Source organism: Anguilla rostrata, chromosome 4 (genome assembly GCF_018555375.3).
Source record: "Anguilla rostrata isolate EN2019 chromosome 4, ASM1855537v3, whole genome shotgun sequence".
In the NCBI taxonomy this organism is placed as follows: Eukaryota; Metazoa; Chordata; class Actinopteri; order Anguilliformes; family Anguillidae; genus Anguilla; species Anguilla rostrata.
In genome coordinates, this window is record NC_057936.1 from 12,670,041 (window position 1) to 12,696,698 (window position 26,658).

Here is a 26,658-nt window from a genome sequence, read left to right on the forward strand (position 1 = left end):
GTGCAGTTTTCTGCATCGCATCCTGGAGTGGTCGCACATAGCTCGGTGTAGTAACCAGCAAGGCGTGAGGCCCGGAAATGTGCTAAATTAATAATGGAAACAATTTGAAAACAAAGCAAGCGAAGGAAAAGTGAGGATATTTTCTTTAAAAAGCCGGCATTAAAGACATCCTGTTGAAGAAGCCCCGCTGACCGCGGCCCCTCTGGAGACAGGCCGGCTCTGACGCGCCCCCTTTTTTCCGGCAGAGCTCAACGAGTGCCTGTCCCAGCCTTGCCTGAACGGCGGGACGTGTCGCGACCGCGTGGCGGCCTACCTGTGCGAGTGCGAGGGCGGCTTCGCCGGGTCCCGCTGCCAGACAGGTAAATCCCGCCCCCCCCCGCTCGTTTCTTTGCCTGACCCCGCCCCCTTATCCCGCCCCCTCCACCCTCCCGTGCCCCTTCACCCCGTGACCTCACGCTGTGCCGTCCGTGCGCTCAGATGTGGACGAGTGCCTGTCGGAACCCTGCAAAAACGGAGGGGCCTGCGTGGACCAGCCCGGCTCCTACTTCTGCCACTGCCAGCAAGGGTTTATGGGCCAGGACTGCGAGATAGGTACAGTACCCTGACCCTCACTCCACCAAAGCCAACTAACGGCACAAACTAACCCTCTTCATATTTTCAAATAACAGGGGGGTATTTCATAAGCAGGGTTACTGAGTTAGCTGGATAATGGCACCTGGAACAGCTCTTTTTACTGCAGTCCATGTTCCAGATTTGGGAGGGTTCCGGATTTTGCTCTGTGTAGTTATCCAGCTAACTCGGTAGTCCTGCCTTGTGAAACAGGGCCCAGGCTATGGAATTGGGGAATATTGATTTATTATTATACTGCCAAGGAGAATCCTTCAAAAAGGTTTTCTGGGTTAAGGGCATACTATAGGATAAAAACACCGTCGTAAGCAAAGTTTTTCGTCTTGTCTAAACAGACAAAATGTCAAAGGATGTCTGCTACCCCAGCCTAAATGAAGCCCCTCAATTTGAGTGCAGTTTAAACACTGCTCTCAACTTAATGCAGTGTTTAGACTGCATCTAATGCTAACGCAATCCTCAGTACAGACTCAGCATGGCAGTATTGATACTTACAGTATTCATGAAAATTTGCTCCCCAAATTTTCAGTTAAGATATATATATATATATATATATGTCCAAAGACATGTAGACTCCAGGGCTCACTTGATGTGAATCTCAATGTGACTGAGTCTATTCTTTTATTGTAGAACAGGATGGGTGCGAATCGAACCCCTGTCTAAATGGAGGAGTGTGTCGTGGCTACAGAGGAAGTCGTCGGTGCGTGTGCAAGGAGGGATTCATTGGTGACCGCTGCCAAATCTGTGAGTAGAGGACTCGCTTTGGAGTGTTTTCTGGACAGTAAATTTCCGGTGATCTTGAAGTGTGCCGTTTTTTATACCCAATTGCCAATAGTCACTGTTCTGCCAGCGTTGATGGTCTTTGTCTCCCCCTAGTGGAAAATCCGTGTATATCGCAGCCCTGTGGAAACCGTGGTTTCTGCAGTAACGACAGGAGGGGGAATTACAGCTGCACCTGCAGAGTGGGCCACACAGGCAGGGACTGTGAGAAAGGTCAGCACACAAATTGACCGGTAACGGTAATGTTTTTCCTGCAGAATCCTTCTTTAAATCTTTTCAGCAAATTCCCACATTAAACTCACCTCCACCAAACCTCCTTCTGGCATTTAGAAATACTCTCATTCTCACTTTACACTCTTTGTTTTCTCTAAGACCTGCAGCCAAGGACATAATAGGCCTTATTATTCAATTAGAAGTGTGTTTTGATATTGATCAAGTCTTTCTTCAGCTTCAGTTGAAATGACAATCAACTTTCATCCTGAGTGTTTTTCCAGTTATTACTTTAAATGTCTTGACCTAAGAGAGTAAAATTTGATTCATTATATATAATTATTCCACATGGCGGAAAAAAAACCAGCACATAATATCACCCTCCAAGAAATGAATTCGACACCTTTTCCGTACCCCTTTTAAGAGTAGAGTTATTTTTTTTGGAATGTTTTCTATCCCAATATTCTAAGTCAGTGTTCTAGAACTCCATTGCTGTAAGTTAACAGTAGCAATTGTTACATCATCATTAGAATGTTCAGTTAAGAACATTCTAATCACACATTTGTAATCTTATACCATAAAAGGTTAAGTGAGAGTCAGTAGGCGTGGTCCTGCTCTTTGCTCCTATTCGTCAAGCTCCAGTAGTGTGAGTGACTGTGCCCCTGTTCCCAGACCTGCTGCCCCCCTCCGGCCTGTACGTGCTGCGGGTGGAGGAGAGCGAGGTGGAGCTGCGCTGGGACCTGCCCGACGCCCCCCAGAGCCTCATCAGCGGCTTCGCCGTCACCTACGCGCCGGTGGGCCACGGCGCCCGCAAGACCGACTTCCTGGGCAAGCTGCACTCCACCCACCTGCTGCGGGGCCTGGCGCCGGGCTACGTCTACAACATCTCCACCTACGCCGTCAGGCGCAACTCCAACAGCAACGACGTCAGCCAGTCCGCCGTGGCGCTCATCCGCACACGTGAGCGCGCTCCCCGATCCCCCCCCCCCACCTTCTCTAACCGATTCGCGCCCGGGTTAAGGAAACAGGGAGAAGGTGGACCGTGACCGTGACGTAGCCGCACGCCGGTGCCGGTCTGGAAGTAAAGCAGCTGTGTAAAGACAGGGAACTGCCCATTTCTGGTTTGGCATGGCGGAACGCGTTGCTCTTCTTCCTGATCCTGTTTCGCTAACCTCGTTTCATGCCAGCCGTTCATCTTTTTCTGTCGGGAAGTATCCCCTTTCAGCTTGCATGCTGTACATTTAGCTGCTAAGCTAGGCCACAGGAATTGGGTTAACTCTCTCTCTGTAACATCAAAAAATGAACATAAGTTGAGTGACTGTTGGATTGCACCGATCATAACAGCCAGTATTGAATTTCAGTGGAGGTTTGACAGCCTATGGTGTTCGTTCTCTGCTTCCTGGGCCTGTGATACATCCTCCTATGACCCGGCAATTCATTTTTGTCACCTGTAGGGGGCGTGAGTCTCTGGTCTTAATCTCAAGTACTGTATTAATGCCGAAACTTACACTACGAGGGACATTCAATAAAAATAATTTTATATAAGAAATATTTTTGAAACTGTTTTCACTGCAGCATGTTTTTTCTCATCCGAGACGCCTGTATCATCTGAATTAATCTAAAACGTCATGGCGTCCGCAGGGCCCAGGAAGGTGGAGCAGCTCCAGGCGGTCAACGTGACGTCCTCGCAGGTGTGGCTGCGCTGGCTGGTGCAGGCCGCCCACCACTCGGCCGTCAGCCAGGTGCGGGTGTCCCTCACGCCCGCGGACGGCAGCGGCACGCGCACCGCCCTGGTCAACAGCACCGTCGGCGAGTACAGCTTCAGGTCAGCGGCTCCGCCCTGCGCCGCGGCGGGGGAACCGGGCTACAGAACGCACGGGAGGGTTAACGCACGAGAGGAGGCAGCCCTTTAAGATTCACTACATGGCCAAAAGAATATGGACGCCTGACATTCAACATTGCTTGTACTTTTCCATAGATTGCGTTGTTGCCGTTCTCGTTTGTGTTAGTGTTAATCAGTTTAACCTTCAGGGTCCAAGTTGAACTATGCGGTTGTTCCCTGCACTTGGACCGGTACTTCTCTCTAGGGTTTTCGACACGCTTGTTCATGGTTATGGTTATACACTTTGTTGTACGTCGCTCTGGATAAGAACGTCTGCCAAATGCCTGTAATGTAACATCTCATCTAAAATTATGGGCATTAATGTAGAGGTCCATCCCACAACCTATATTGTTAACGCAGCAACCTACACTGCTATAATAAGCTAATGAAATTATAGGCTAATAGAACTGTTGTATAAAAGCGGTATCATGCTCGAGGTCATGCTTTTATACTGTATATCAGTGTGGCTGTGGTTATCTTTGGCCGAATCACTGGCGTACTGCTTGAGGACATGTTTGCTGGGCGCTGACTGTGCTGTTGTGTGTTCTTCTCCAGTTCTCTGCTCCCTGGTCAGATGTACACTGTAGATGTGCTGACTCAGAGCGGGCTCAGACCAGAGGACCTACCGTCCACCAGCCACTCTGCTGGGCCACTGCGTGTCTGGACCAGTACGTTGCGCCGGCACACACACACACACACACACACACTCACACATAAGGTATACCTGAGCATATACACAGGCAGACACCCACACTGAACATTCATGCTTTGGGCAAGAGGCAGGGATACACCCTGGATGGGTCGCCAAAGCATTGCAAGGCACACAGTTCATTCACACACTCATACCCACAGGCAATTCAGACACTCAAATTAGCCTACCGTGCATGTCCTTGGACTGTGGGTGGAAACCAGAGTACCACTTTTCAACAATCCATCTGTGATGCATTGTGGATCAATCCACCTCCTACAGCTAAGTACTGCGTGCACATGCTCAGTAAGGGCGAACTCCACCGCTGTTTGGCGACTGCTGTCCGTTTCCCTCCGCAGGGCCCCTCCCCCCACAGAACCTCTCCCTGGCCCACGTCACGCCCACCTCCGCTCAGGTGACCTGGGACCGCCACCCCAGGAGTGCCCCGGACGGCTTCGTCGTGAACGTGACGCGGGGCCTGAGCACCAGGAGCCGCTACCTGCCCGACGGGCAGACGGGCACGTACACCCTGCGCGACCTCGTCCCCGGCCAGCACTACCGCCTGGCGCTGACCGCCGTCCTCAACGCCGAGCGGGAGCAGGTGGTCCACAGCGTCCCCCAGCACCTGGCCTTCACCACCCGTGAGTGAGAGAGCGCTTCCCAGTCCCGCTTACGGAGGACGTGACCTTTATCGCTATCGTTGAACCCGCTAATAAAGCACACAACAGGTTTTGTTAGTACTGCTCTCTCTGCTCAAGTGTAACAGGAGACTGCTGGGAGGTTGAATGCAGAATTACAGGGGGGGTCATATGATCAGTGATATTAGTAAACAAAGTGTTCTCTGAGAGCTTGCGCACGTTGCTATGGCGAGGGCGGTCCCCTTCGTATCTGCGGAAGAGTTCCTGGTGAATCGGCCCTCTGTCCGCGGCGTTAGCCGGGTGCTGGTCCAACGCAAACGCCAGCTTAAGGTTGTCATTACTTTCTCATCAGGCCCTGGCACGCTCAGGCAGAGAGCTCCCGGACAAACAATGGAGTCTTTCTCCTCCCCCCCACCCCTCCCCCCCCCCCCACCCCCCCCCCGTGTGGTTCCCAGCGCGGGAAACGGCGCTCGAGCGGCCTCCCCGCGGACGTCTGCGCCTCGCCGCTAGCGCTTGACCCCGGCCGCCGTCCCCGCCACTCGCGCGTGTGCTGCCCGTTAGCAAACAAAAGAGGGCTGTTGCCGGGGGAGACCGCCGCCGCGGCACGATCCCGCCGTTGTTCCTGCCTACGTTTTGTCACTGTTTGATTTCAGACCTTAAAGCTGTGCTTTGCTCTCACTTCACGTTACCGCGTCTTATGATTGGAAAATCTATCAAAACTGTGCCACGTGCATTACTCCCTAGAGTCTGGTGCCAGTACTTAGTGCCATTGACCAGGGGTTTTCAACCTTTTCTGATCCAGGGTCCCCTCCCAGGCTTAAAGGCATCCAGGGGACCCTCATTATAATTTGAAAAGGATTATGTTTTTTTAAAAAAAGGTTTTGGATTTTTAAATATTTTCCCAAATCTATATGTAGTCATTGCATTACATGTCTGTCCAGGAGTACCCCTACAGAACGCTCACGGACCCCCAGGGGTTGGCAAACATTACAGGCAAACCCCCTATTGAAACCCCAGGCCATATAGATTATTTTCCTATGACTTTTAATCTTCCTGCATTGCTAGTAGAGACGAGATTCATTTGGTGGTGCTGTCACATGGTCAGAGTCACGTGATCGGCAGAAGGAATACCTCAGCTCCGGGCCCTGCTCTGTGCTCGCTGCTCTTCCTGTGTCAGGAGCCTGATTAGCTTCCCGCTCTAACCCTGTGCCTTCTGTGGGACAGTGCCGCTGGAAGATCGTCCGGAGGGGAAGGGGAGTCCCGCGCAGTCGGGACGCGAGCGGCAGGCGGGCCGGCCCCTGGCGCCCGTGCTGCAGCAGGACCTGGGCGTGGCTGCGGAGCAGGAGCAGTCCCGGGAGACGCCCAGGTGAAGGGAGAGCGGCAGAGCCGGCGTTCCGCCTGCAGAGCCACATCATGACATCATCACCACATCATCACCGTCACTGCTGGCAAACTTGTGTTTCATTGATAATGGTCATGCAAATAGATTTTTTCCCAAAACAAAACCTATTTTTCAAAGTTTAAAATTAAAAGTTTAAACATAATTTAAAATGAACTAAATTGACTACAGTCAATGCACAGGGAGGGATGGCTTCAGTTGGTAGAATTTCCTTCCTCAACTGTGTAGGTTGCATGTGGTAGCGTACACCTTCTTGATTTGATGAAGCACGACCCAACATGCAAAGAGCCTACAGTTGGGATTGGACATTCCAAATGGGGCTGGAAATGGGAGAAAAAATAAATAACTAAATTAGAGGTGTAGGGTTTCCATTTGTGATTCAATTGGGCCTCTTGAGTGCTGTGTGAGTGCTGTCAGGTTAATCGTTAGCACACTGTAAATGTTCTTTTATGTTCCTTGAACCATCAACCTGCCCAGGGACTATAGATTAAAATTAGCCTGCATGGCTAAATCTGGCACATTTAAATGTGCATCATCAAGTTCTCATGTTTTTTAATGTGCACTGTCCCTTTCTTAAATAAAATAAGCCTTAAAACTTAAATGTAAACGTGTTCTGTGCCCCTCCTCCCTGTAGATATACAGAGCTGATTGATGGCAGAGGGAGGATAACAGCCAAGTTCAACAACCTATCGGGGAAGTCCATTAGATACCGTGCCCGTAAGTGGGGATTTCATCACCCATCACTGACCTGTGGATGCTTTGTGTGTTCAAATTCTACTTGTTTTTCAGCCCTAGAAATATAATGACTAGAATAGTACTACTGATTATGACAATTATTTAAATTTGAATGGTACAGCCTAATCTAATATGATTGATTTGGTACTTGTTCATACTCAATTTATTTTTACTTTACCAATGATAGTTGCTGTGATCCTAGAACTTATGGTAATTATGCTAGTGGAATAATTCACTGATGATAATTTAATTCATCCCATTGGATGATAACATAACCTGGTGTTTCAACATTGACGCTGAGAGCTTTGTCAGATGCACCTCATTACTGTTTTCCTGTGTCGTTGATGTCTGCATTTCAGATTCTTTGTCTCAATTCTCATTTACATATGCAATGTGTTTCTTTGCTGAATACATCTGCAGCATCAGTTTAATGTTCTTTCCTCTGTACCACTTGTGTAATAGACATCTTATCACTCTTTCTCCTCTTGATCTGAATTCAGTACTTTTCTCAACAGAACCTCAGCCCCCAATCAAATTAGAGAGAATGGAGGAGACAACCAATAAAATCAGTCTGGCGCTGGAAATCCCAGAGGACGTGATGAGAAGACGGTCTGGTAGGTATCCTCTGTCAGGGAGTGGAACTCTCCCATAGAGAAGGCCATTAGTGTTCCGGCGGAACTAACGCTTTTACTTCATTGGTCTCTCTGAAGGAAATAAAGTTTCCTGTTTTCACCTCTCTCAGCTGTCAGAAATGAAACACAAAAACCTGCCACGGCTCTTGTGTCTTATCCGTCCTACCCGGGGAAGCGGCAGGTTTTCATGTCGGCGTGGGAATATTCCATCATTTTAAATAACAGACTTGGTTTTTTTTTTTTCTTCCTCTGGGCGGTTTGTGAGGAGGTAGCAGAGAGAACCCTGTCCAAATACCGCCGTAGCGGAGAGCCCTGGCTGGGGAAAAGGGGTCGCGGGCCTTCAGCTGTAGGAAATATTAAATTTTATTATTTTTCGATGAGTTTCCCAGCCGGGGCCTGACGGCAGCTGCTGCGTTTCAGAGTCGCCGCGGGACTGCCGGAGCCTGCCCTGCCAGAACGGGGGGACGTGCGCCCGGGGAGGCGACGCCTTCGCCTGCGACTGCGCCGCCGGGTTCAAGGGCAGGCAGTGCGAGCTGTGTGAGTACCCCCCCACCCCCCCACCCCGAAAACGGCCGCCGTCGCCACACGTTCCCAGCAGGCCCCACCGGAGACTCCGCTTTCCTGTCGCTGGGAGGAAGCAGACCGCCGCTCGCACGTAGCACAAAACAAAAAAAAAAAAAGGAATGCTTCGGTTATAAACGGCTTGTTTGTGTGGCAACGCAGTGTTCCTCAAGACACATTTTTCCAGGTTCTCCTTTTGACTTTGTGTCCTGTCACTAATTTCTGATTAGGAATAACTGGCCACTGTATCCCCCGCTCCCCCCCCCCCCCCCACATCCGCAAAGAAAACACAAGTTTTACAAACGTAAGATTTTGTCTTCATGATAATCTTTATCCTGTTTCCCTGTGGGTGATCGATTGGTCTCTCATCCTATGTTAAAATATCCTGCTGACACTGTATTTGAACCCTTCCCTGAGCTCACCTTAGATTAACCTCTGTGTAAAAAGTATTTTCCGAAAACCATCCGTCACCCATGATGGATGCCTTCCTCCTCCCTACCACAGCCCAGATTCCTCAGAAACTAGGCACTCAGGAATACTTCCCTCGGTCTTTTCCTTGACTTTTTGGAATCCCAGCCTTAGTTGTGTCTTTATTGCCCCCTCTTTCTCTCTCTGTCTCTCTCTCCCTCTTTCTCCCTCTCTCTCTCGCTCAGTCTGTCAGAAAGTGCCACACCCCTGCACACGCCTCTACTCTGAGACAAAGAGTGTGCCCGTGTGGGAGGACGGTGTCTGTCATTACCTGTGAGTGCTGCCTGCCTGAGAGCTTACAGACTGGGATATCCCCTTGCCTCATGTCTGGGCTGACATGTCCGTACCTGTTAGAGTCCCACAGAGGAAGGCCTACACACTCCTTTTAAGGGGGACCTGCAGCTTCAAGATTATCTGTAGCTTACCTTTACCATCATATATTACCATTTATCTGATGGCAAATGTCTATTGATTTAACATTTTTAGATGCACTGAAACAGTAAACACGAACTCAGTAAATGCATGTGCATATTGCATCTTGTTATCTCTAGATTACAGACTTTAAATTGTCTGATGGTGAACTAAATCAGTTGTTGTTTCACAGATATAAAAGGACCTACAAAGTCCAGCAGGATGTTTGTTACAGAGAAATCTGTGAGCCCATCTTATCTAAGAAAACGTCCAGTAAGTGTTGTTCTGTACACAGATTCCTTTTCCTCTTCTCTTTTCCTCTCAATGTTCTGCTCAGTTTGTGAGTGAAAGCACTTTGTGTTGCTTTGGGCAGGGCTGCCCAGCCCTGTTCCTGGAGGCCTCCTATCGTGTAGGTTTTCCCTCTAACCCTAATTTGGGACATCTGAGTCTACTCATTAGCTCTCTAGCTCTCTCAGATCTCTAGCTGTTGAACGAGGTGTGTTTTGCTAGGGTTGGAGTGAAAACCTACAGGACGGTAGATCTCCTGGAACAGGATTGGGCAGTCTTGGCTTAGGGCAAAGGCCTGTGTTTGAATGTATGTGGTGGGTGTGAGCATTATTTTCATTTTTCATGACAAGCTGCAGGTACAATACAATCAATGGACAAAGAATAAATAATAATTGATAATGCAGTGTATGTTTGTGCCTTTGGCGGCAGACCATCTAAGGAATTATATTAGACATTGCCATTAGTAATAGAAATGAAATTATAGATTGGTAGCTTGTTTAAATTGATTTACATATGTACCTTCTTCTTTGAACGCAGGCAGAACTCACCGGCAACAATGAAAGATTTGGTTGGTACACATCATTTAGTATACTCTCTCTCTCCCACACACATTCTGTAGTTAAACTGTTTGGTTATTTTGAAATGATTTAAATCAATTTATTTATATCACAATTTAAACTGCAGTTAGTTTCTGTTTTATGTTATAAACGCTGCAGAGGGATTTAGATATATCAGGTAACACGTCTTCTGCAGGAGCTAAAATCTTTTTACAGCACATCTTACTCATAAATTGAGTTAATGTTCATGAAATTCATGCATTTTGTATGCTTTTCGTATTTTTCTCATGGTATGTGTCTCATGGTACACACAGGAAGCTCCTCTCAGGAGGCATTGTGAAGGAACTGGGTTGGACACAAGAAATTCCCCATAAGGACTGGCCCCGGTGGCTCCTACTTGGCGGAGTCTGCAGGGCTTGAACAAGCACCTCGATTTGCTCCACCTTCTTACCCCCAAATGCCTGCTGGATCATTGGAAGCACATGCCAATCGAAGGATTCAAAGCAAGAGACTGATATTCTGCGTGCAGCCGAGAAAGACCATCGGACTCGCGACACTCCTGTCCAGCAGCGAAACATACCTCAGATGCCCGAGCTGATGCATTGAACAAGTTTTGTATGTAATGGCAGTGCAGTCCCTCAGGGAAACGGTACACCACTGCCTATCCTATAACCATCCCCACATACAAAAAAAGAAAAACACTTCTCCTCCTTGTTTTACCATCCGTTAGCAAGACCGAACGCTCACTGTCGTTTTTTTTTTCTCAGCAAAAGCAGTTTTCCCATTGTTAGATGGGAAACGGTCGTCTCAGTCTCAGTGTTCATTTCTAGAAGCTCCTCAGCTCCACTCCTGACTTCATCTCTCTAAACCAAACTTCTGTGCTAGCTATCATGTAAATAGTGTTTATAGACTGTTTTTGTAGGTGAATATTTTAATAATAAAAAGGTAAAATATTGAAATATTGTGCTCTTGCATCATGTCTCATTCAATTAGAAAGCTAACTGAAACACCCTTATAAGTATGAGTGTAAAAAATTATGTGACAATTTTGTTTTTTGCCAATAAATGTGTTCTTGTTTTAAGAAAGAAATTAAATAACCAATCTTGACTATAAAATTAGCATGTGTACCCTGCTGAGATGCTGGTGGCCAGCATGCTGGAACCAGTTTGTCTAGTATGGCCAAGATTGCCTAGAACATGACCATTACGCTACCATCTTGACTAAACTGCTCTACCAGCTTGACCAGCATAAAATCAGCACTGCACAACCTGAACCTGCAATAGACCAGCATTAGCGAGCTTGGAACATATGCTAGTTTCGGTCCTATTTTTCAGTACAGTAAAAAATATAATTCTTTCCACAGGGGGAAAAAAATTGAACGTGTTACAAATCCTGGTTTGTATGTCAGGTTTTGGAACAAAGAGAAGATTAAGTACACTGAAAAGTCCTACTTTACAAGTAACGAAGAATGGAATATAGTAGCGGGTTGAGGCAATGTGCTATCTCAGCTGGATAAACCGAATAAAATAGCTCAAAACTCGTGGTAAGAACAGATGCAATGATACTGTAGTGCCGCTATTGGCCACCAGATGTCGTTATTAAAAATATGAGCTTTGCAACTCTAAGTTAAATAGATTTTTTTCTCACACAAAAATAAACGTAATTTTTATAAGTAATGTAAAATTGACTGATCATATAATTGTAAATGACTCATCTCTAATAAACATACGCATCTTGGTGTTAATTTTTTGCCTAGTGTACCTAGCCAGCAAAATGTGTGGATAAGGAACAATGTGGTGAACGATCAAATAATGCCATTCATTACTCTCCTTGTCCTATTAACAAAAAATGCGTGTCACATACCCTCTTCAATATTTTATTCCCAAGCTTGCAAGCGTGTTGTAAATCATATGGCTGCAATGTGACGGGAACGCGCTAATACGCGCTCGCATACAGTACGTGCTCGCTCTCGTGACAATTCCCCCTCCTTAATGAAAGCAGGGATTGGATTGCTAGGGAAGGGAAGGGGAGTTGAGTCAAGCATTGAAGTACTAGTGGCTACAAGCTAGCTAAGTGTCCTTTTAAAGCAGATATAAACGAATGTTGTGTTTAGATTCATTAAACTTGAACGCAAGTACCTTCACCGGTAATCTGCGGGACTCGGGGAAGCCCGGTTAAGTTTTATATCCTAAAACCAGGCAGTTCCCGCACATCGAGCGGGAGGCTGGTCAAGTTAGCTGCTAACATTAGCTAGTAGTGTTAGCTACCTAGTAACTGTTAGTACGAGTAAAAACCAGGAGAGAGACGAAGAGGGGTGGTACGCTAAGTAGTATGTTACCCTCAAAATCAAACTTCAACTAGCTGGTTTCCGAGGAAACTGAGCTTTGGGAAATCGAATCGGAGCCAGAAAGTATGATCTACTTAAGGAATCGCAAGTCAGCTGCGATATTGGTGTTGGTGGAGCCGAATCGCTTGTGTGGCAGTGGTTCAGTGTCCCGCGGACGGTCCTGTTCAGTGCCATGGAGACGTGAGGGCTTCTTTTTCCTCCTCTTGCTCCAAGCAGCCGTCTGCCTTGCGAATCCAAGCGTCCCCGGTATCAGCAGCAACGGACCCGGTGTCAACGTCTTTATGAGCGAACAGGAGGTGAAGAAGTTTTTGGGTAAGTCATTTTTGAGCTAGCTAACGCTGGGTACGTTTGTTTACTACGCGTTTAATTATCAGGAAATTCATTTATTTTTAACAGGTGATACTGAACTTGATAGGCTTGCTCACTATCCAGCTTACCAGCACAACAGAGTGCATACATCACGAAGAGTGCTGCAGTCTGGTTTTAAGAAATTTGTTTGGGCAGGGTTGTATTTGTGTTAAACACGCTTGTGAAGTGAGCGTGTTTAACGTTGCCCATGCAGCTTGCGTTCGTCACATTTGCAGAGTTGTAAACACTAGTTGCTAACACCAATAACTGAATGAAGACAACGTTGTCTTTCATAACCATCTCATCGTAAATTGGCCATTAGCCGTCTGTATTTCAGGTAGCAAATGATATGATTTTGTTATCGTTTTATATAAGTTTGAATAGCAGGACATTTCTAAACTGTCATGTTGACAACTCGCTTCTGATTAGCCAGCAGGCTATGGCGTACTAAATTAAATGCGTGGTCACAAACTTCACGAAGAGTCAAACTGTGCTAGGTGGTCTGGCAAGTCAAATTGGCAGTTTGCAGACGAACAGTATTACGTTTAAAGGGGTCAAATGAGTGAAGTGAAGGTTCCCTACTTGCAGTATTACTTGTTAATTGATTTCGACAAGATTGTCTGCCAAAGACTGCGCCGTGTAATTCGATAGAACCTCACTCAAACCAGATAAATATTTTGTGAAGGAAATTTACAGTATATTGGAGAACAGCGATCTGTATTTGAACAGGTGGGATGTTTTACATACAGATTCAATTTAACAGGTATAATCTAATCAACCCTGACTGCATTGGAGGTAAACCCAGAACACTTCTGAGACGCATCAAATGTGAAAATGAAATGAACAATTATTATAATTTTAGTGTGGCTTAATTTCGTACAGAACTATAATAGGAAGCATATGAATCGGGGAGAGGGACCGTTTTATGCCGGACGGGTAGAAAAGATTGCACTGTAGAGTCCAGGCCGTAAATAATCATTTCCACAGTGTACTGTCATGTTTCGGTAAAGGACCAGATTTGAGACGTAATATGGAACCGACTGAGTGGGCAGTTTTGCCAGAATAGTAGGGGTCACCAAAAGACACAATGGGGTGTGCGAGATGCACTGCATGGTTTCAGGAGCAGGCCGCAACGATTCAGGTCCCAAGGGTGGTGTGCCAGTGGCTTTTGAATTGCGCACAATTACAGGACAAGTACGGAATTTAGAGAAAATGTCACAACTTTTGATTGGCGGTAAATTGGCGTGGGTTGCCTTCTATGTGTTTGAATAGAGGCCTTATGGCGCTAAGGGCTCAGTATGCAAACAATGCTGGAAACCTAGAAGCCTGTGACCAAGCAGTCAAAAACACTTGTTTTGGTATTGAATATCAGTCTTAAAGGTGAGCAAGCCTACTTAAAAAAGCCTAGCTTTGAAGGTAGAGTTGGATTTGTGTACACTATCGGAAAAAGTGCTTAACTTTGAACAGCTGAGTGGCTGTTACTGAAGTGAATGAATATATGTATTTATTCTCACCTTATAAGGTTCCATTATAAACTTGTCCTTAAGGTCTAGGTGGCCACTCTACCTCTTTTTCTAAATATAGACCTGGATGATGTCTTTGCTTGCTCAGTGGATATAGTATCTTCCCAACGCACAGAAATTTTGTCGACTAAAGTCCCTTGTACCTTCTAAAATGCACATCATATTGCACCTGATGTACCCCTTGATCAAAGAATTTATCTTGTGTGTAGTCTAGTTTATGTGGTCTTCCCTTGGGGTTTTGTAGATGTAATCTACAATGAAGAAATGTGAAATATTGGAATTGGCTTTAACATGTCAACTTTGAACAGTTTTTTTTTTAACTGAAACGGTGTGGGAAAGAAATAACATGTCAGGCAGTCTATCACACTTTCACACTCACGGACGCCCATGCACGCTCACACACACACACACATACACACGCACATGCACACACACATGCACATGCACCCGCACACACACACGGGTGCACACAGAGGAGCTGCATCAGTGTGAGGGCTGTTCTTTCAGTGGTTTGGCGTTCTAGCAGAATGGCTGTGTCACAGTGTCTGGTCTGCAATAAAGCCACACGGGGAAGAGACTGCTTTGGTAGAGTTAAGAAAGTCTGTGACTGTGGAACATGAGCGACAGGCACACAGGCCAAGGAGAGCTTGTTTTGACACGAAAGAACATTCTAGTTCATACAAGGCCCTTTTCTATGCAGATGCACCTCTGCACTGCATTGGTGGCTGCATTGCTGTTGGTCTGGTCAGTTGCGAAAGCCATATCTGTGTCTTGTCATTCTCGCTAGTTGAGCCCAGGTCCTCCTGCCCTCTTATGAAGCGTAGACCTATTTATATGAATCCCTCAGGCCACACCCCTTTCATCAGGTGATGGTTCGTGGATGTGTCTGGGTTGTGAGACTGAGACAGAACATGGCTGGTTTGTTTGTTGAGGCCACAGCAGCCTCACATACACTAAATTCCTCTAGAGCATGTCACGTTATTGGGCTATTCAGCTGAGCTTTGTACGAGAATGTTATTTGAGCCGGGTATTCTAAATTTTCAGCACCACGGCTACTGATTACTGGAAGCTGTCGGCTGTCTGTCCTTGGCTTAATGCTCGGTCTAACATTTCATAATGCTACATGGTGCCAGAGACCATCTGTTTCAAGATGCTAGACTGCGCTGTGTATATGTAATTGATTTTTGTCAGGCTGCAAAGCAGATTTTGACCAGAGAAGATGCATTTCATCAAAGAGTAACTTTCAAAAGAAGGGTGTGATTTATATGGTGATTACAGGTCAGGATCTGTGGTTGGATATAGTTTAACAGCCGGCCGTAAACATGAACTGAAACCGATTGGTGGCAATTGCCACACAAGGCTCGTAATGCACGTGCCACATTCACATGACCCACGTACGTCAGAGGTCATTCATGGTGTTCACAATACCTGCAGAAGGCGAATGTGAACATTTGCATGTTTCGCGCAGATAAGAAGTTAGCGGATGTCTGAGAGATGAACTTCATCCTCTAGTCCTCATTAAAGTTGATCTGCTGTGAAGCACAGCATCTTCACCGTAAGCCTCTCTATCCTTAAAGAAGAGCCCTCACCCGTGGCCAAGTGCCTGCTGCATGTTTGTATGTGCAGAGCCTGCATCTGATCAACACAGATTGATGGCAGACCGACCCTCTTTGATTTCGTAATCCGATTACGAGGATCAAAACATCAGTTTACCAGAGAGCTCTGGAAACCTTCTTTTGTCAGTGTTCTCTGGAATGCTGTGCGTACGTTTATTTGACGCTGTGGGGGAGTGTTTGGTCGGCTGGCTGGCCGGTTTCTTGCATTGCTTGGAGAAGGTCGTCCCGCTCTTATTTCAGTTCTGTGGGAGCACAGACCTGCAGCTTGCTCAAAACCTTTGAAACAGAAGCTTCTCGGTGTCTACCTTAAGGGTAGTGCTTTCAACACTGCACTTTAGATTTTGCAGGTTCAAAAAAAAGCACTGTGCAGCACAGCTGTTGGCTGTGCGCAGGTCTGTCAGTTTGAGGAATTGGGTAGCAAAGGATATGAAGTAATAATAGGTATGGGGAAGGCCTGGACCGGGTGGACTTGAGGACCAGCAATTCCACACTGTTAATGTCTTCTGTCTGTCGTCACTCATGAAAAACCTTTGAATTATTCCACCGATTCATTCATCGCATTACAGAAAGACGCTTTTAGGAACCACCTCGGGATCAGACCCAAGTTAACTGGCATTGTTTCGCGAACCGTAAAGTTGACACCGAAGTGAAACTGAATTTATTGCTTCGCTCCCTGGGAGCGGGGCGTTTGAATGACCCGCAGCAATTCAGGAGGAGTCCCTCTTCAGTTCTTCACCGCCATCTTTGTTCCTGGAGTTCAATCGGCCCACGAGGAGCCGTTCTGAGGACGAAGCGCGTGCGTCAGAAACGCGGGCGTCGCTCGTAGCGCCCGCCGGAACGCGCCGCGGGAGAACGCGCAGCCGGTTTGGCACGCAGCGGTCGCCGGATTTCATTCCTGCAGTAATTCGCGCCTTCTCAGTCCTTCGCCCTCCAGGCCCCGCGGCAGCCCGCGCTTCTGTCTGCTGGATTTTCCAGAGTTTGTATTTCAGCGGTAATGTCAGGCCGGGGGGGGCCTTCTTTTTGTCTGCTTCTCTTGGCGTGTTTTCGCCGCCCGCGGTTCCTTCTCACCAGAGCCTCTTGGTTTCATAGGGTTCTGTTTTTTTGACAATGGTTGCTGCTCATCTTGGAGGCTATGGCACGCGGGGGTGTTGGAAGGGGGCCGAGGCCCATCGTGGGGCATGGGGGGGGGCTTCGAGGGGTGGGGGTGGCGGGCACCCGCGCGTGGAACACGCCACATCGGATATCCACGTCGGAGACGTCTCGTTCCCCGCATGGAGGCACGCTCGAGGAGCGGTGGTCCGATTACCCGAAAACCGCGCCTTTGAGATCGTGCCCCGGGACGCCTCCCGTGGACTGAAGCCCCCCCCCCCCGGAATGTAGAGGGCAGCGGGGAGCGCCGTCTCAGTGGAAGCCGCGTTCTGTCGCGGCTCGGGGCCGCGTCGTGGCCCGTCGGTCGGCAGGGCAGGTGCCAGGTCCGTAAACGTAAACGCTCCGCGGTTTGGCGGCGAGCGCGCCGGGCCCCTGCCAACCCCTCCAGGGGTGAACGAGGCCTGAAGTGCACTCCGTCTTGTAAAGTTCTGGGAAAGTAGAATCTGGTTCACGCTGTATTCATTTGCAGGGAAAGTGAAGGGTCCTGTGGATTTAAAGGGGAGTAATTACAGTCTGTTTTCAGCCCGAAGGCTGTGAAAACCATGCTTTTTTTTTTAAGGTGGGGGTATGAGAGCGATATTGATGTCTTTTTTTTTTTTTTGCCTGAATCTCCAGCTATAGTTCGTTGAAGTCAAAAGAATTCCAAATCTGTGGGATCACCCTTGATGTTGGGCTGGGAGATGATAGTCTTGCAGAATTTTTTCTGTGGATAGGCTGGGGGATGATACATGATTCTCTATCTCTCTCTCTCTGGTTTTCCCCTCTCTCATGTTATCCCTCTCTCAGGTTATCTCTCCTGCCCACATAGAGGCACTCCCCTGCCTAAGCATCTTTACCATGAAGTGTGTGAGACTCAAATCCGGAGAGATCTCGGAGGCGCAGTTCTGGCCACGTAGACTCATATCACGGCCTCCCGTCTGTCTAAGGATACCCTGAAGGCATAGAGAAACCCAAAGACTATTCCGATTTTTTGCAGAGACCTCAGGGGTCTCCCGGTGACCAGCCTGAACCGAGCAGTCCTTTCCACGGACTCCCGGACCGTTTGCCGGCCTTGGGCCCCTCTCCCGGTCCCTGGCACGCGAGCGAACGGAACCCACCTAGTCACCCATTGGCCTCCGCGGCCGAAATGGGCCGGACTGGGCCGGCGTGACTCCGCCCAGCCGATGTCGGCCCCCGGAGACGTCGGTGACGGGCGCTCCTCGGGCAGCTGGGCTGAGAGCCCGTTGCGTAAGGCTCTCCCCACGCGTCTCTCTCTCTCTCTCCCTGCCGGTTCCTCCCCACGTCTCTCCTGGGCTTTCTGGACACCGTAATTCTTTCTGCAGATCCTAACCTGTCATGGTTTCTGCAGGGATTTTTTTTCCCTTTCCTTTCTAAACGTCTTCCCCATCATGGCAGAAGTCTTAATCCTGTTTTCTCCCCCCCCCCATTACCATTTTCTTTTTTTTTCTTTGAAAGCCAGTGCTGATTTATGTTAAGGGGTCTCTGTTTGCTGGGTTTCCCCTTAAGGAGCACCATGCAGCTGCCTGACGGGAGGTCCGGAGCGAAGCCCGCGTTTACATCCGCGACGCGATTGGCCGGCTCGGACAGCCGCACGCTTGCTCCGTTTGACGCGGAGTTAAACGCACCCCCGCGCTCAAAAGCACACGCTGCACTCTTCATGCGGTGTCCTGAAATCGCTCGGTATGCACTGCGCTCAAGTTTTTCTTTTTCCAGACAACGTGTGACGGTAATTGAGGACGGCTTCTCTGATTTGAAGGAAAACAGAACCTGTTTTCTCGCATTGCCCCCTTTTGCGTTCGCGGCCCACCCAATATTTTCTAAGGAAGGTAATGCCCTGCTAGCGAAAAAAAACAATTAGGGTTCTCGCATATGTTTTTTATTTAGGACTTAACATTTGCCCTTTTCGCATGCCTCAAAAGCACGAGCGCGATAAATCCCCAGAGCGGCGAGCATGCAGGTATTTGAAGCTGATGTCACCCCACGGTAAGAAGCCTTGGCGATGTCGTCCGTGGGTGGGCGGGCGGGTGCACGGTAAGGTTAACAAACGGGGCGTTCCACCTCGACGTGCCCAGAGTAAGCGAGCATCACCGCGGGCCACCGACACGTGGAGAGCCCAGCGTTGCACACAGAGTGAAGGAGCCATTTGCAGGAGCCAGTTTTGTTAAAAAAAGGAGGTGTGTGTGGGGGGTGGGGGGGGGGGGGTTCTCAGGGGGCAGATTTCACCTGCCAGTCAGTGCCTCCGGAGACCGCCACGTGCCGTCTGCCTCGTCCTCCGAGCCGGGGGGACGCTCACAGATGTGGAATTAAATGATGACGGCTCTGTCTCAGGCTCTGATTTACTGGGGCCAGCCTGTCACCTGAGGAGCATTTCACCAGTAAAATGTGAATAGACTGCTAGTAAAAACTATGAGCCAGACACTGACTCTCTGTTAGTCTGTTGGCAGGTTCTTCACTGGAACAGACTCTGGCTCGCCTGAAATCGGGCGGGGGGGGAGCCTGAGAATGTGTAATGCACCTTCCCACAAGTCAGTTTGTTCATTCTTAAAGAGTGAGAAAAATGCACAGTTGAATGCAAGGTTGGCAGTTCAAGGTGTAGCAATTGTGTTGAAGAATGTTTGGTGAAGGATATAAGTATAGGTGGTTTCAATTAAACCGTTGTCGATGTCCGGGAAAGGACTTTTCTTTGTGTGCACGGGTCCTCATAAGGTTATTTATGAGTGCAGGTCCTCATAATGCAGTTGGGCAGCATGTGGTTTAATGGTTGAATGTTCTGGGCTCTAGTCCTGGATTGGAGCACAGCTGTTTCATTTTTCTTTGTGTGGTTTCCTTACCCCACTTGCTCCAGAAATCACACAGCTGTATAGATCACCTGTTCAGAATACGGGGTGCATAGAACCACGGTGTAGATGAATTGTGGTCCGAGGCAGCAATTCCTTTTTTATTTTTTTTTTTATTTTTATTTTTTTAAACAAATGCTTGTTGAAAAAGACGAGCAGACAGCCTGCCCTCCCTTTTTGTTGCTTTATTCAGACAGGTAGAAAGCAGAGAGGGAAAAAGATAGGTAAGGGGTCACGGCTGAGAAGGTGTCACGGCGGGGGATAGACCCCTGTCTGTGTGAGGGACTTGTACGTGGCTCGAGGAATACGCCCTACACTGTGCCACACGCCTCACCACCAAGCAACATTTTGAGGTGCGAGAGGTAGGCCTATATTATGCATGTACACAATACAACTTGTACCAGAATCAAAGGAATTGCTGTGGAACCATTGGCAGGGGGTAAGCTCCTCCCGCTTCATCCTGAGATTAAGGGTTTTGCCAACCCACAGTTGTTTAGAACCACAAGCAAATAAAGGGATTTGGCAAGAAAATAGGGGTTTTTTTCGTAGGATTTATCGAATTTGAGTCTGCAGGTTCAATTAAGAGATTGTGTGAGGAATGGTATGAGGAACCATTCAATAGAGGAGGTGTACGCAGGAAGTGCGCAGGGCAGGGCGACGGCTTGGTTGCTTGTGGAGTCCAGCGGTAGTGGCAGATAACCCGCCCCCCCGCCCCACCCCCGCCAGGGTCGGCAGTTCTCCCTGGTCAGGCCCCCCGTCCGCTGTGGCTAATGACTGTAAATCCAGTTAATAAAGAATGCTCGTCTGGCTCCACTCTCCAGTTTCTCAGTGATTTTTAATCTTCCTGGTTCTCCAAGGTTGTTTTTACTCTTTTAGGGGGAAAACCCCGTGCCTTTACGCTTATCCCACAGGTCTCTGCACGCGTTTTCATCCACTGCACTGCTTTATTTGAAGTTGTAACCTTGAAAAATAAGCAAGTGTGTCCACGTGTCTTATAAATTGGTGGGTAATTATAATCTTAGCTGTCTCCCTAGAGCAGTAGAATCTTTGCACAGGCCTTGTGGGTGTCTGTTACATCCCCTTACGGGAATGATGCGTGATGAGTGTTCTGGTGTAAAATGGTGAATGTGCATCATCCAGGTGGGTGGTACACATTGGTGGTGGATGATTTGAGTTCCCCCTTGCAGTGTGAAGTGCTTTGGGATCTAGAGAAGTGCTGTATACTTGCAATGCATTGTTATTAAGACTCGGCTTGACGCACTGCTGTACACTAGAGACTGTCGGTAAATGACAAGCTGAAACCAGGGCTCTTATGCTCCCACTGGAAAAGTAACAGGGTTCCCACTCGTCCTGGAAAACCTTGAAAACCTGGAAATTTATCGACTAGTTTTCCAGTCATGGAAAACACCTGGAATATGAGAAAATTTACGAAATGTCCTGGAAATATTTGTGAGCTCCTGGAAAATTGTAGGCTAGGCTATAAGTCAAGCTATTAAACAGCATATTTAGAGCTGAGATTGCATATTTTTCTGTATTTTTCTCAGCTTTTCTCATTTTTATTAGCTGCTGAGATTACATTGCAGCACAAAGTTTTTGATGGTTATGGTTATGGTACTTGCACATTGTCCCCCCCCTGCCCCCCCCGCCCCGGTCCACCACCGGCTTTGGGCTACCATTGTCCATGTTTCATGTCTGTAAGTCTAAGTCATGGATCTTGTCCTTGAAAAGTCTCCTGAAAAATGATTTCCTAAAATGAGGGGGAACCCAGAGTAATTTAGGAGCGCGTCTAGTAATTGGGATGCATGGTGTGCACCATTGGTGTGCACCTACATTTTTCAATTTAGGAGCATGTGCTCCTTGGAAGAAATGTTTGTGTAGAACCCTGCTAGATGGACTGAATGACCTGTTCTCGCCACTGCTTTTAATGCTCATGTGACTAATAATGTGAGAGTGTGTGAATAAAGGGATGGTCCCGCGTGCTTGTGTCTGAGGCGGTGCATTATCCGGTGACCCTGACACACACACACACACACTCTCTCAGTTTCTCTCACACACACACACACGTTCTTTCTCTCACACACACACACGCTCTTTCTCACACACACACACACACACACACACACTCTTTCTCTCTCTCTCTCTCCCACACACACACACACGCACAAGGTCTCTTTGTACAGTGGCAGGGGAGAAGTGGGTGGAGAGGGCACCCAGACGGAAAGAGGATCTCAGGGCCTCTGTTTGTGTGCTCTCCCGACCGCCCCGCCCCAGGGGGCTGGAGTTGGGGGCCCGTGTTTGTCTTGGGCAGCACATCCCCCCCCCACCCCCCCCACCCCCCCAGCCTGAGCAGCCTCTTATCTTCACACTCGGCCGAGCGGAGCCAGGACCGCTGGCCGGGCGTCAGTCACAGGAGACACCCCGCATCGCACCGGCCCCTCCTTAAGTTCAGGGCTTTTTATCAGGCCGGTTCTCACGAGGTCAGGCGTGACGTTTCCCAGCGCTCCGAGGGAAGCGTTGCTGCCAGACTGGCTATTAATTATCAGCAGTAGAAGTGGAATAGACGAGAATCTTTTTACACTTTTAAATTGCGTTCGACTGCTGCTCCGTGTGTTTGTTCAACGGGCAGCGCTGACCCGTCTATTAGCATTTGGCCCTTCGGAAAACAGGCTCCACCCCCCCCCCCCCCGTCTCCCGCTGCATAACAGACCTTCGGTCAGTCCTCCCGCCCCTTCCCTCTCGTGTGAGTTCCACTCGCAACCCAGAATGAAAACAAAACAGCCCGATATTAAAACTGACGTGACTCTTTAAAAAAAACAACAAAAAAAAAAAACAAACCCCAATGCAAGTCTTGGGGTAATGAATTGGGGCTGTGTGGGAAAATACAGAAAGTGGACAGCCTTCTGAAATGAGGTGATACATTGACAAATAGCTGAAAGGAACTGAAATGCAGGCATTTAGTGTGGGAGAGAGAGCCTCAGCTCCTTGTGGGAAGCTAGCAGCCCTGGAGATTTCCACCTCTGGATGACGCACAAGGCTAACAGGAGAGGCAGCAGGGCAGATGAAGAGCGCCTGTCTGATGGCCAGCTCGTCCCTCGCGCCTCCCGAGCTCTGTGGGCGTTCACCTGGACCCCGCCTTTCTCGACCTTGAGCCTCGCCAGCGACCTTGAGCCTCACCACAGCACCCTGTCACGTGCCCACTGGCGACCCCCCGCGCAATTGCTGCTGAAAGGTGTCCGGAATGCAGAGAAGTTTCGGGGAGTCGAAGCTGAGGCGTCTTATCGGCGGTTGTCGCGGGACAGTGGCAGGAGTTCGGCAGTGAGGGGTCTTGTCGTCAGAAAAGCTGTTTTTAACTCTCTCCCTGGGAGGTTCGCTCCTCCTTCGAGGTGGGGGCAGCCCCTGACCCCAGTTTCGCGCCCCTGCCTCTTAAGTGGAACGTCCTTCCGGAGGAGAAACGGACCCCGTGAATAAAGTGCGCACTTTCCTATTTTCAGTGAATCTGGAGGGAGGTCTGTGCCTAGTTCAAGGGCACAAGCCGAGATAACCTTAACACCAGACTCCTGAGCCTCGGCCAATGCCAGGTTAAAAGCACTTTTACGAGCCAAGCGAACGGTTGTCTTTCGTGGACTGTGAGACTCAAAATCGTAATCTCTTCGTCATCTCCGTGTCGCAGTTAAAAGGGAAACCCCTGCCAAAGCACGTCCGTCCCTCTTTCAAATAAAGGCAGATTACAGTTTTGTGAGATTGATTTTCATTACATTACATTACATTACATTCATTTGGCAGACGCTTTTATCCAAAGCGACGTACAAGAAGTGCATTTTCATGATCGTAGACAACTGCTGAACACGGGTTCAGTAAGGTACAATTACTTATTTTGTACAGCTATTTCTAGCTGAGAACAATGAACACTATCCTGGTCTAACATCTGCAAAGCCAAACTAGGCAGAAGATTAAGCTAGAGTATTAGGACAAATACAATTTACCAAGAAGTGCAGGGATGGGGCAACATGTAACAAGTGACAAGGAAAAAGGTTTTTTTTTTTTTTTTTTTAAATATATATATATATACACAGCATGGTGGTGGTTATTCTAGGTATAGTCTGAAGAGATGAGTCTTCAGGCCACGGCGGAAGATGGATAGTGAGGGGGAGGTTCGGAGAGGGACGGGGAGTTCGTTCCACCACTGGGGAGCTAGGGTGGAGAAGCTCTGTGATCCCTTTGGGCGGGTGGGAGGGGTTACAAGACGCCCTGCTGCTGCAGAGCGGAGTGGTCGAGCAGACACATAGAATTGAGTCATGTCCTGCAAGTAGATGGGGGCTGTCTTGTTGGCGGCAGTGTAGGCAAGGGTCAGGGCTTTGAATCGGATCCTGGCAGCGACCGGTAGCCAGTGAAGTGATCGCAGCAGAGGAGTGACGTGGGAGAATTTGGGGAGGTTGTAGATGAGCCGGGCAGCGGCATTCTGAATCATCTGTAGTGGCTGTATGGCACAAGCTGGCAGGTTTGCAAGGAGAGAGTTGCAGTAATCAAGGCGAGAGGTCACCGTAGCCTGGACGAGCAGCTGGGTGGAGTGCGTCGTCAGGTATGGTCGAATCCTCCTGATGTTGTATAGGAGGAATCTGCAGGACCTTGATGTTGCCTTGATGTGCTCCTTGAGGTCCAGTTGGTCATCCAGGACCACCCCCAAGCTCTTGGCAGAGTGAGAGGCAGTCACTGTGGTGCCATCAACCGTGATTGAGAGTTCACGAAGCAAGGAGGTCTTGTGCGGGAAGAAGAGCAGCTCAGTTTTGTTGAGGTTGAGCTTCAGATGGTGGCTGGCCATCCAGGTGGAGATGTCAGCCAGGCAGGAAGAGATCTTATCATTGACCAGTGTGGCCGAGGGGGGGAAAGAAAAGAAGAGTTGTGTGTCATCTGCATAACAATGATAGGAAAAACCATGTGAATTAATGACTGAACCAAGAGATCTGGTGTATAAGGAGAACAGCAGAGGACCCAGTACAGATCCCTGCGGCACTCCCGTAACAAGTGGATGAGAAGCAGAGGCAGACCCCTTCCAGGTGACCTGGTAGGTCCTATCTGCAAGATAGGAAGCGAACCAAGACAGGGCAGTCCCGGCAATTCCCATCCCAGCCAAGGTGGAGAGGAGTATTTTATGGTTGACCGTGTCAAAAGCTGCAGACAGGTCAAGAAGGATCAGGACAGAGGAAAGGCGTGAGGCTCTTGCAGTGGCAAGTGCCTCCGTCACAGCTAGGAGTGCAGTCTCTGTTGAGTGCCCAGATCGGAAGCCAGACTGGTGAGGGTCTAGCAGGTTGTTCTGATGGAGAAAAGAGGTTAATTGTTTAAGAACTGCTCGTTCGAGGGTTTTGGACAGAAAGGGTAGAAGGGAAACGGGTCGATAATTTGCTACATCGGAGGGGTCTAAGGTGGGTTTTTTGAGTAGTGGGGTAACACGAGCCGTCTTAAAAACAGAGGGAACATGACCAGAGGAGAGAGAGGAATTAACAATGGAAGACAGATAGGGAAGGAGCTCGCTGGAGATAGATTGGAGAACTTTAGATGGGATGGGGTCAAGTGGACAGGTGGTTGCGCGATGAGAGGTGATCAGTTGTAATACATCGGAGTCCTCCAGCATTTCAAAGGAGGTCAGTGTGGCTCAAAGGAGGTCAGTTTTCCTGCAGTCTGATTCGTTCCGGAGTGAGTTAACTTGCATCGGCACCTCTAGTTGGAGCCCCATGTACACACGGTAATGGTTTGTCAGAAGAGATAACTTACCATTAGTTTATCAGCCAATCACCTATCTAGAATGTGGGTGGACATAACTGACATGAGAAATGTCAGTCTACCTGGTCAGTCTGATGAGTGAGGCTCGATAACATGATTGGGGAAGAGGGCTCTTGGCAGCACCGCCTGCAGCCCATTCGGGTTAACAGTAAAACGACTGACGCGCTGGCGAGTTTTGAACTTTTTAAACACTGCTGTCGATTCGCCAGATGCTAACGCTCGGAGCGGCGGGATAGAGGAGTGTTTTATTCATCATCGCGGAGTTGCCGGAGGCCGCGCCGGAGCGCGGCGGCCAGAATCCTCTCCGCATGGTTGCCCGTCGCTGTCGTCCGAAGCGGAGAGAGGACCCCCTACAGGGCTCTTCTGTGTTCCCATTTTCGGAGCGTGTGCTCACTGGAAGCATAATTTATGAGCACGTCTTTTATGCATTAGCATGCTCCTAAATTTTTAAGCTTAGGAGCACACATGCCTCTTGGGGGGAAAATGTTAGCGTACATCCCTGTGCTATCAGCTGTGAGTCCGTGGGAGTGAGCTAAGGACGTGACCTGCTTTTATTGATGGCTTGTGTTGACCCCGCAGGCCTCAACATTAGCGTCCGCATGACTCAGCATGCTGAAATACACTCCGCTCGAAAGTGTTACCCTTCAGCCACAAATACAGGGGAGCACTGCTTATACCCTGGAGCTCCCTCTCCCCCCCCCCCCCCCCCCCACAAGGCAGCAGAGGCACGCGTCAGGAATTTTAGTGCCCTGGCCAGAGAGGCTCCCATGTAAACCCTGGATGAGAGGCTAGGGAGAGATATGGGTGAACGTCTCCTAGAATTGAGCTCTGACTCGCTGGGAAAGTTCCCGGGGGTCAGGCCGAGAGTTCCCGGACGCACATTCCCGGGATTGAGCCAGCCGAAAAGGCTGCCTTCCCCACAGTCGAAATGGAAAGAAAACAAAATGAGCAAAAATCACGAAATCCCAATGAGGAGTGGGGAGGGGGAGGGGTAAACGCCTGGAAATGGATTTTCTTTTTCTCCTGTGAATCCATTCGCGTAGGTCATTAACCGCCCCTGCCAAAGTGGACTGGGAGGACAAGGCTTCCCTGCAGATGGTGGCCTTCCCTTTGACAGCTGCAGCGAGAGGGAGCGCTCAGAGGCTGTGCCCACTGCCAAGGCACAGAGAATGCAAGACCAGGAGAAG

General features: G+C 48.8%; 2 protein-coding genes across 4 annotated transcripts in view; both read left to right on the plus strand.

The window, feature by feature from the left end:
* The window catches only part of sned1 (sushi, nidogen and EGF-like domains 1), a 29,918-nt gene extending 19,086 nt beyond the window's left edge, over positions 1–10,832 (plus strand). Inside the window, exons 16-31 of one of the 2 annotated variants that reach the window (XM_064330729.1) lie at positions 246–359; positions 478–591; positions 1,255–1,368; positions 1,501–1,617; positions 2,287–2,574; positions 3,256–3,439; positions 4,052–4,164; positions 4,544–4,825; positions 6,047–6,188; positions 6,856–6,938; positions 7,472–7,570; positions 8,009–8,125; positions 8,803–8,890; positions 9,222–9,301; positions 9,854–9,888; positions 10,188–10,832. In XM_064330729.1, the coding sequence (XP_064186799.1) occupies positions 246–359; positions 478–591; positions 1,255–1,368; positions 1,501–1,617; positions 2,287–2,574; positions 3,256–3,439; positions 4,052–4,164; positions 4,544–4,825; positions 6,047–6,188; positions 6,856–6,938; positions 7,472–7,570; positions 8,009–8,125; positions 8,803–8,890; positions 9,222–9,301; positions 9,854–9,876 (1,958 nt within the window). In that variant the 3' untranslated portion in view covers positions 9,877–9,888; positions 10,188–10,832. The remainder of the gene's footprint in view (positions 1–245; positions 360–477; positions 592–1,254; positions 1,369–1,500; positions 1,618–2,286; positions 2,575–3,255; positions 3,440–4,051; positions 4,165–4,543; positions 4,826–6,046; positions 6,189–6,855; positions 6,939–7,471; positions 7,571–8,008; positions 8,126–8,802; positions 8,891–9,221; positions 9,302–9,853; positions 9,889–10,187) is intronic. The other variant, XM_064330728.1, reaches the window with a different exon arrangement.
* Positions 10,833–11,845: 1,013 nt separating this feature from the next.
* The window catches only part of ryk (receptor like tyrosine kinase), a 60,776-nt gene continuing 45,963 nt past the window's right edge, over positions 11,846–26,658 (plus strand). Inside the window, exon 1 of one of the 2 annotated variants that reach the window (XM_064330735.1) lies at positions 11,846–12,532. In XM_064330735.1, the coding sequence (XP_064186805.1) occupies positions 12,286–12,532 (247 nt within the window). In that variant the 5' untranslated portion in view covers positions 11,846–12,285. The remainder of the gene's footprint in view (positions 12,533–26,658) is intronic. The other variant, XM_064330734.1, reaches the window with a different exon arrangement.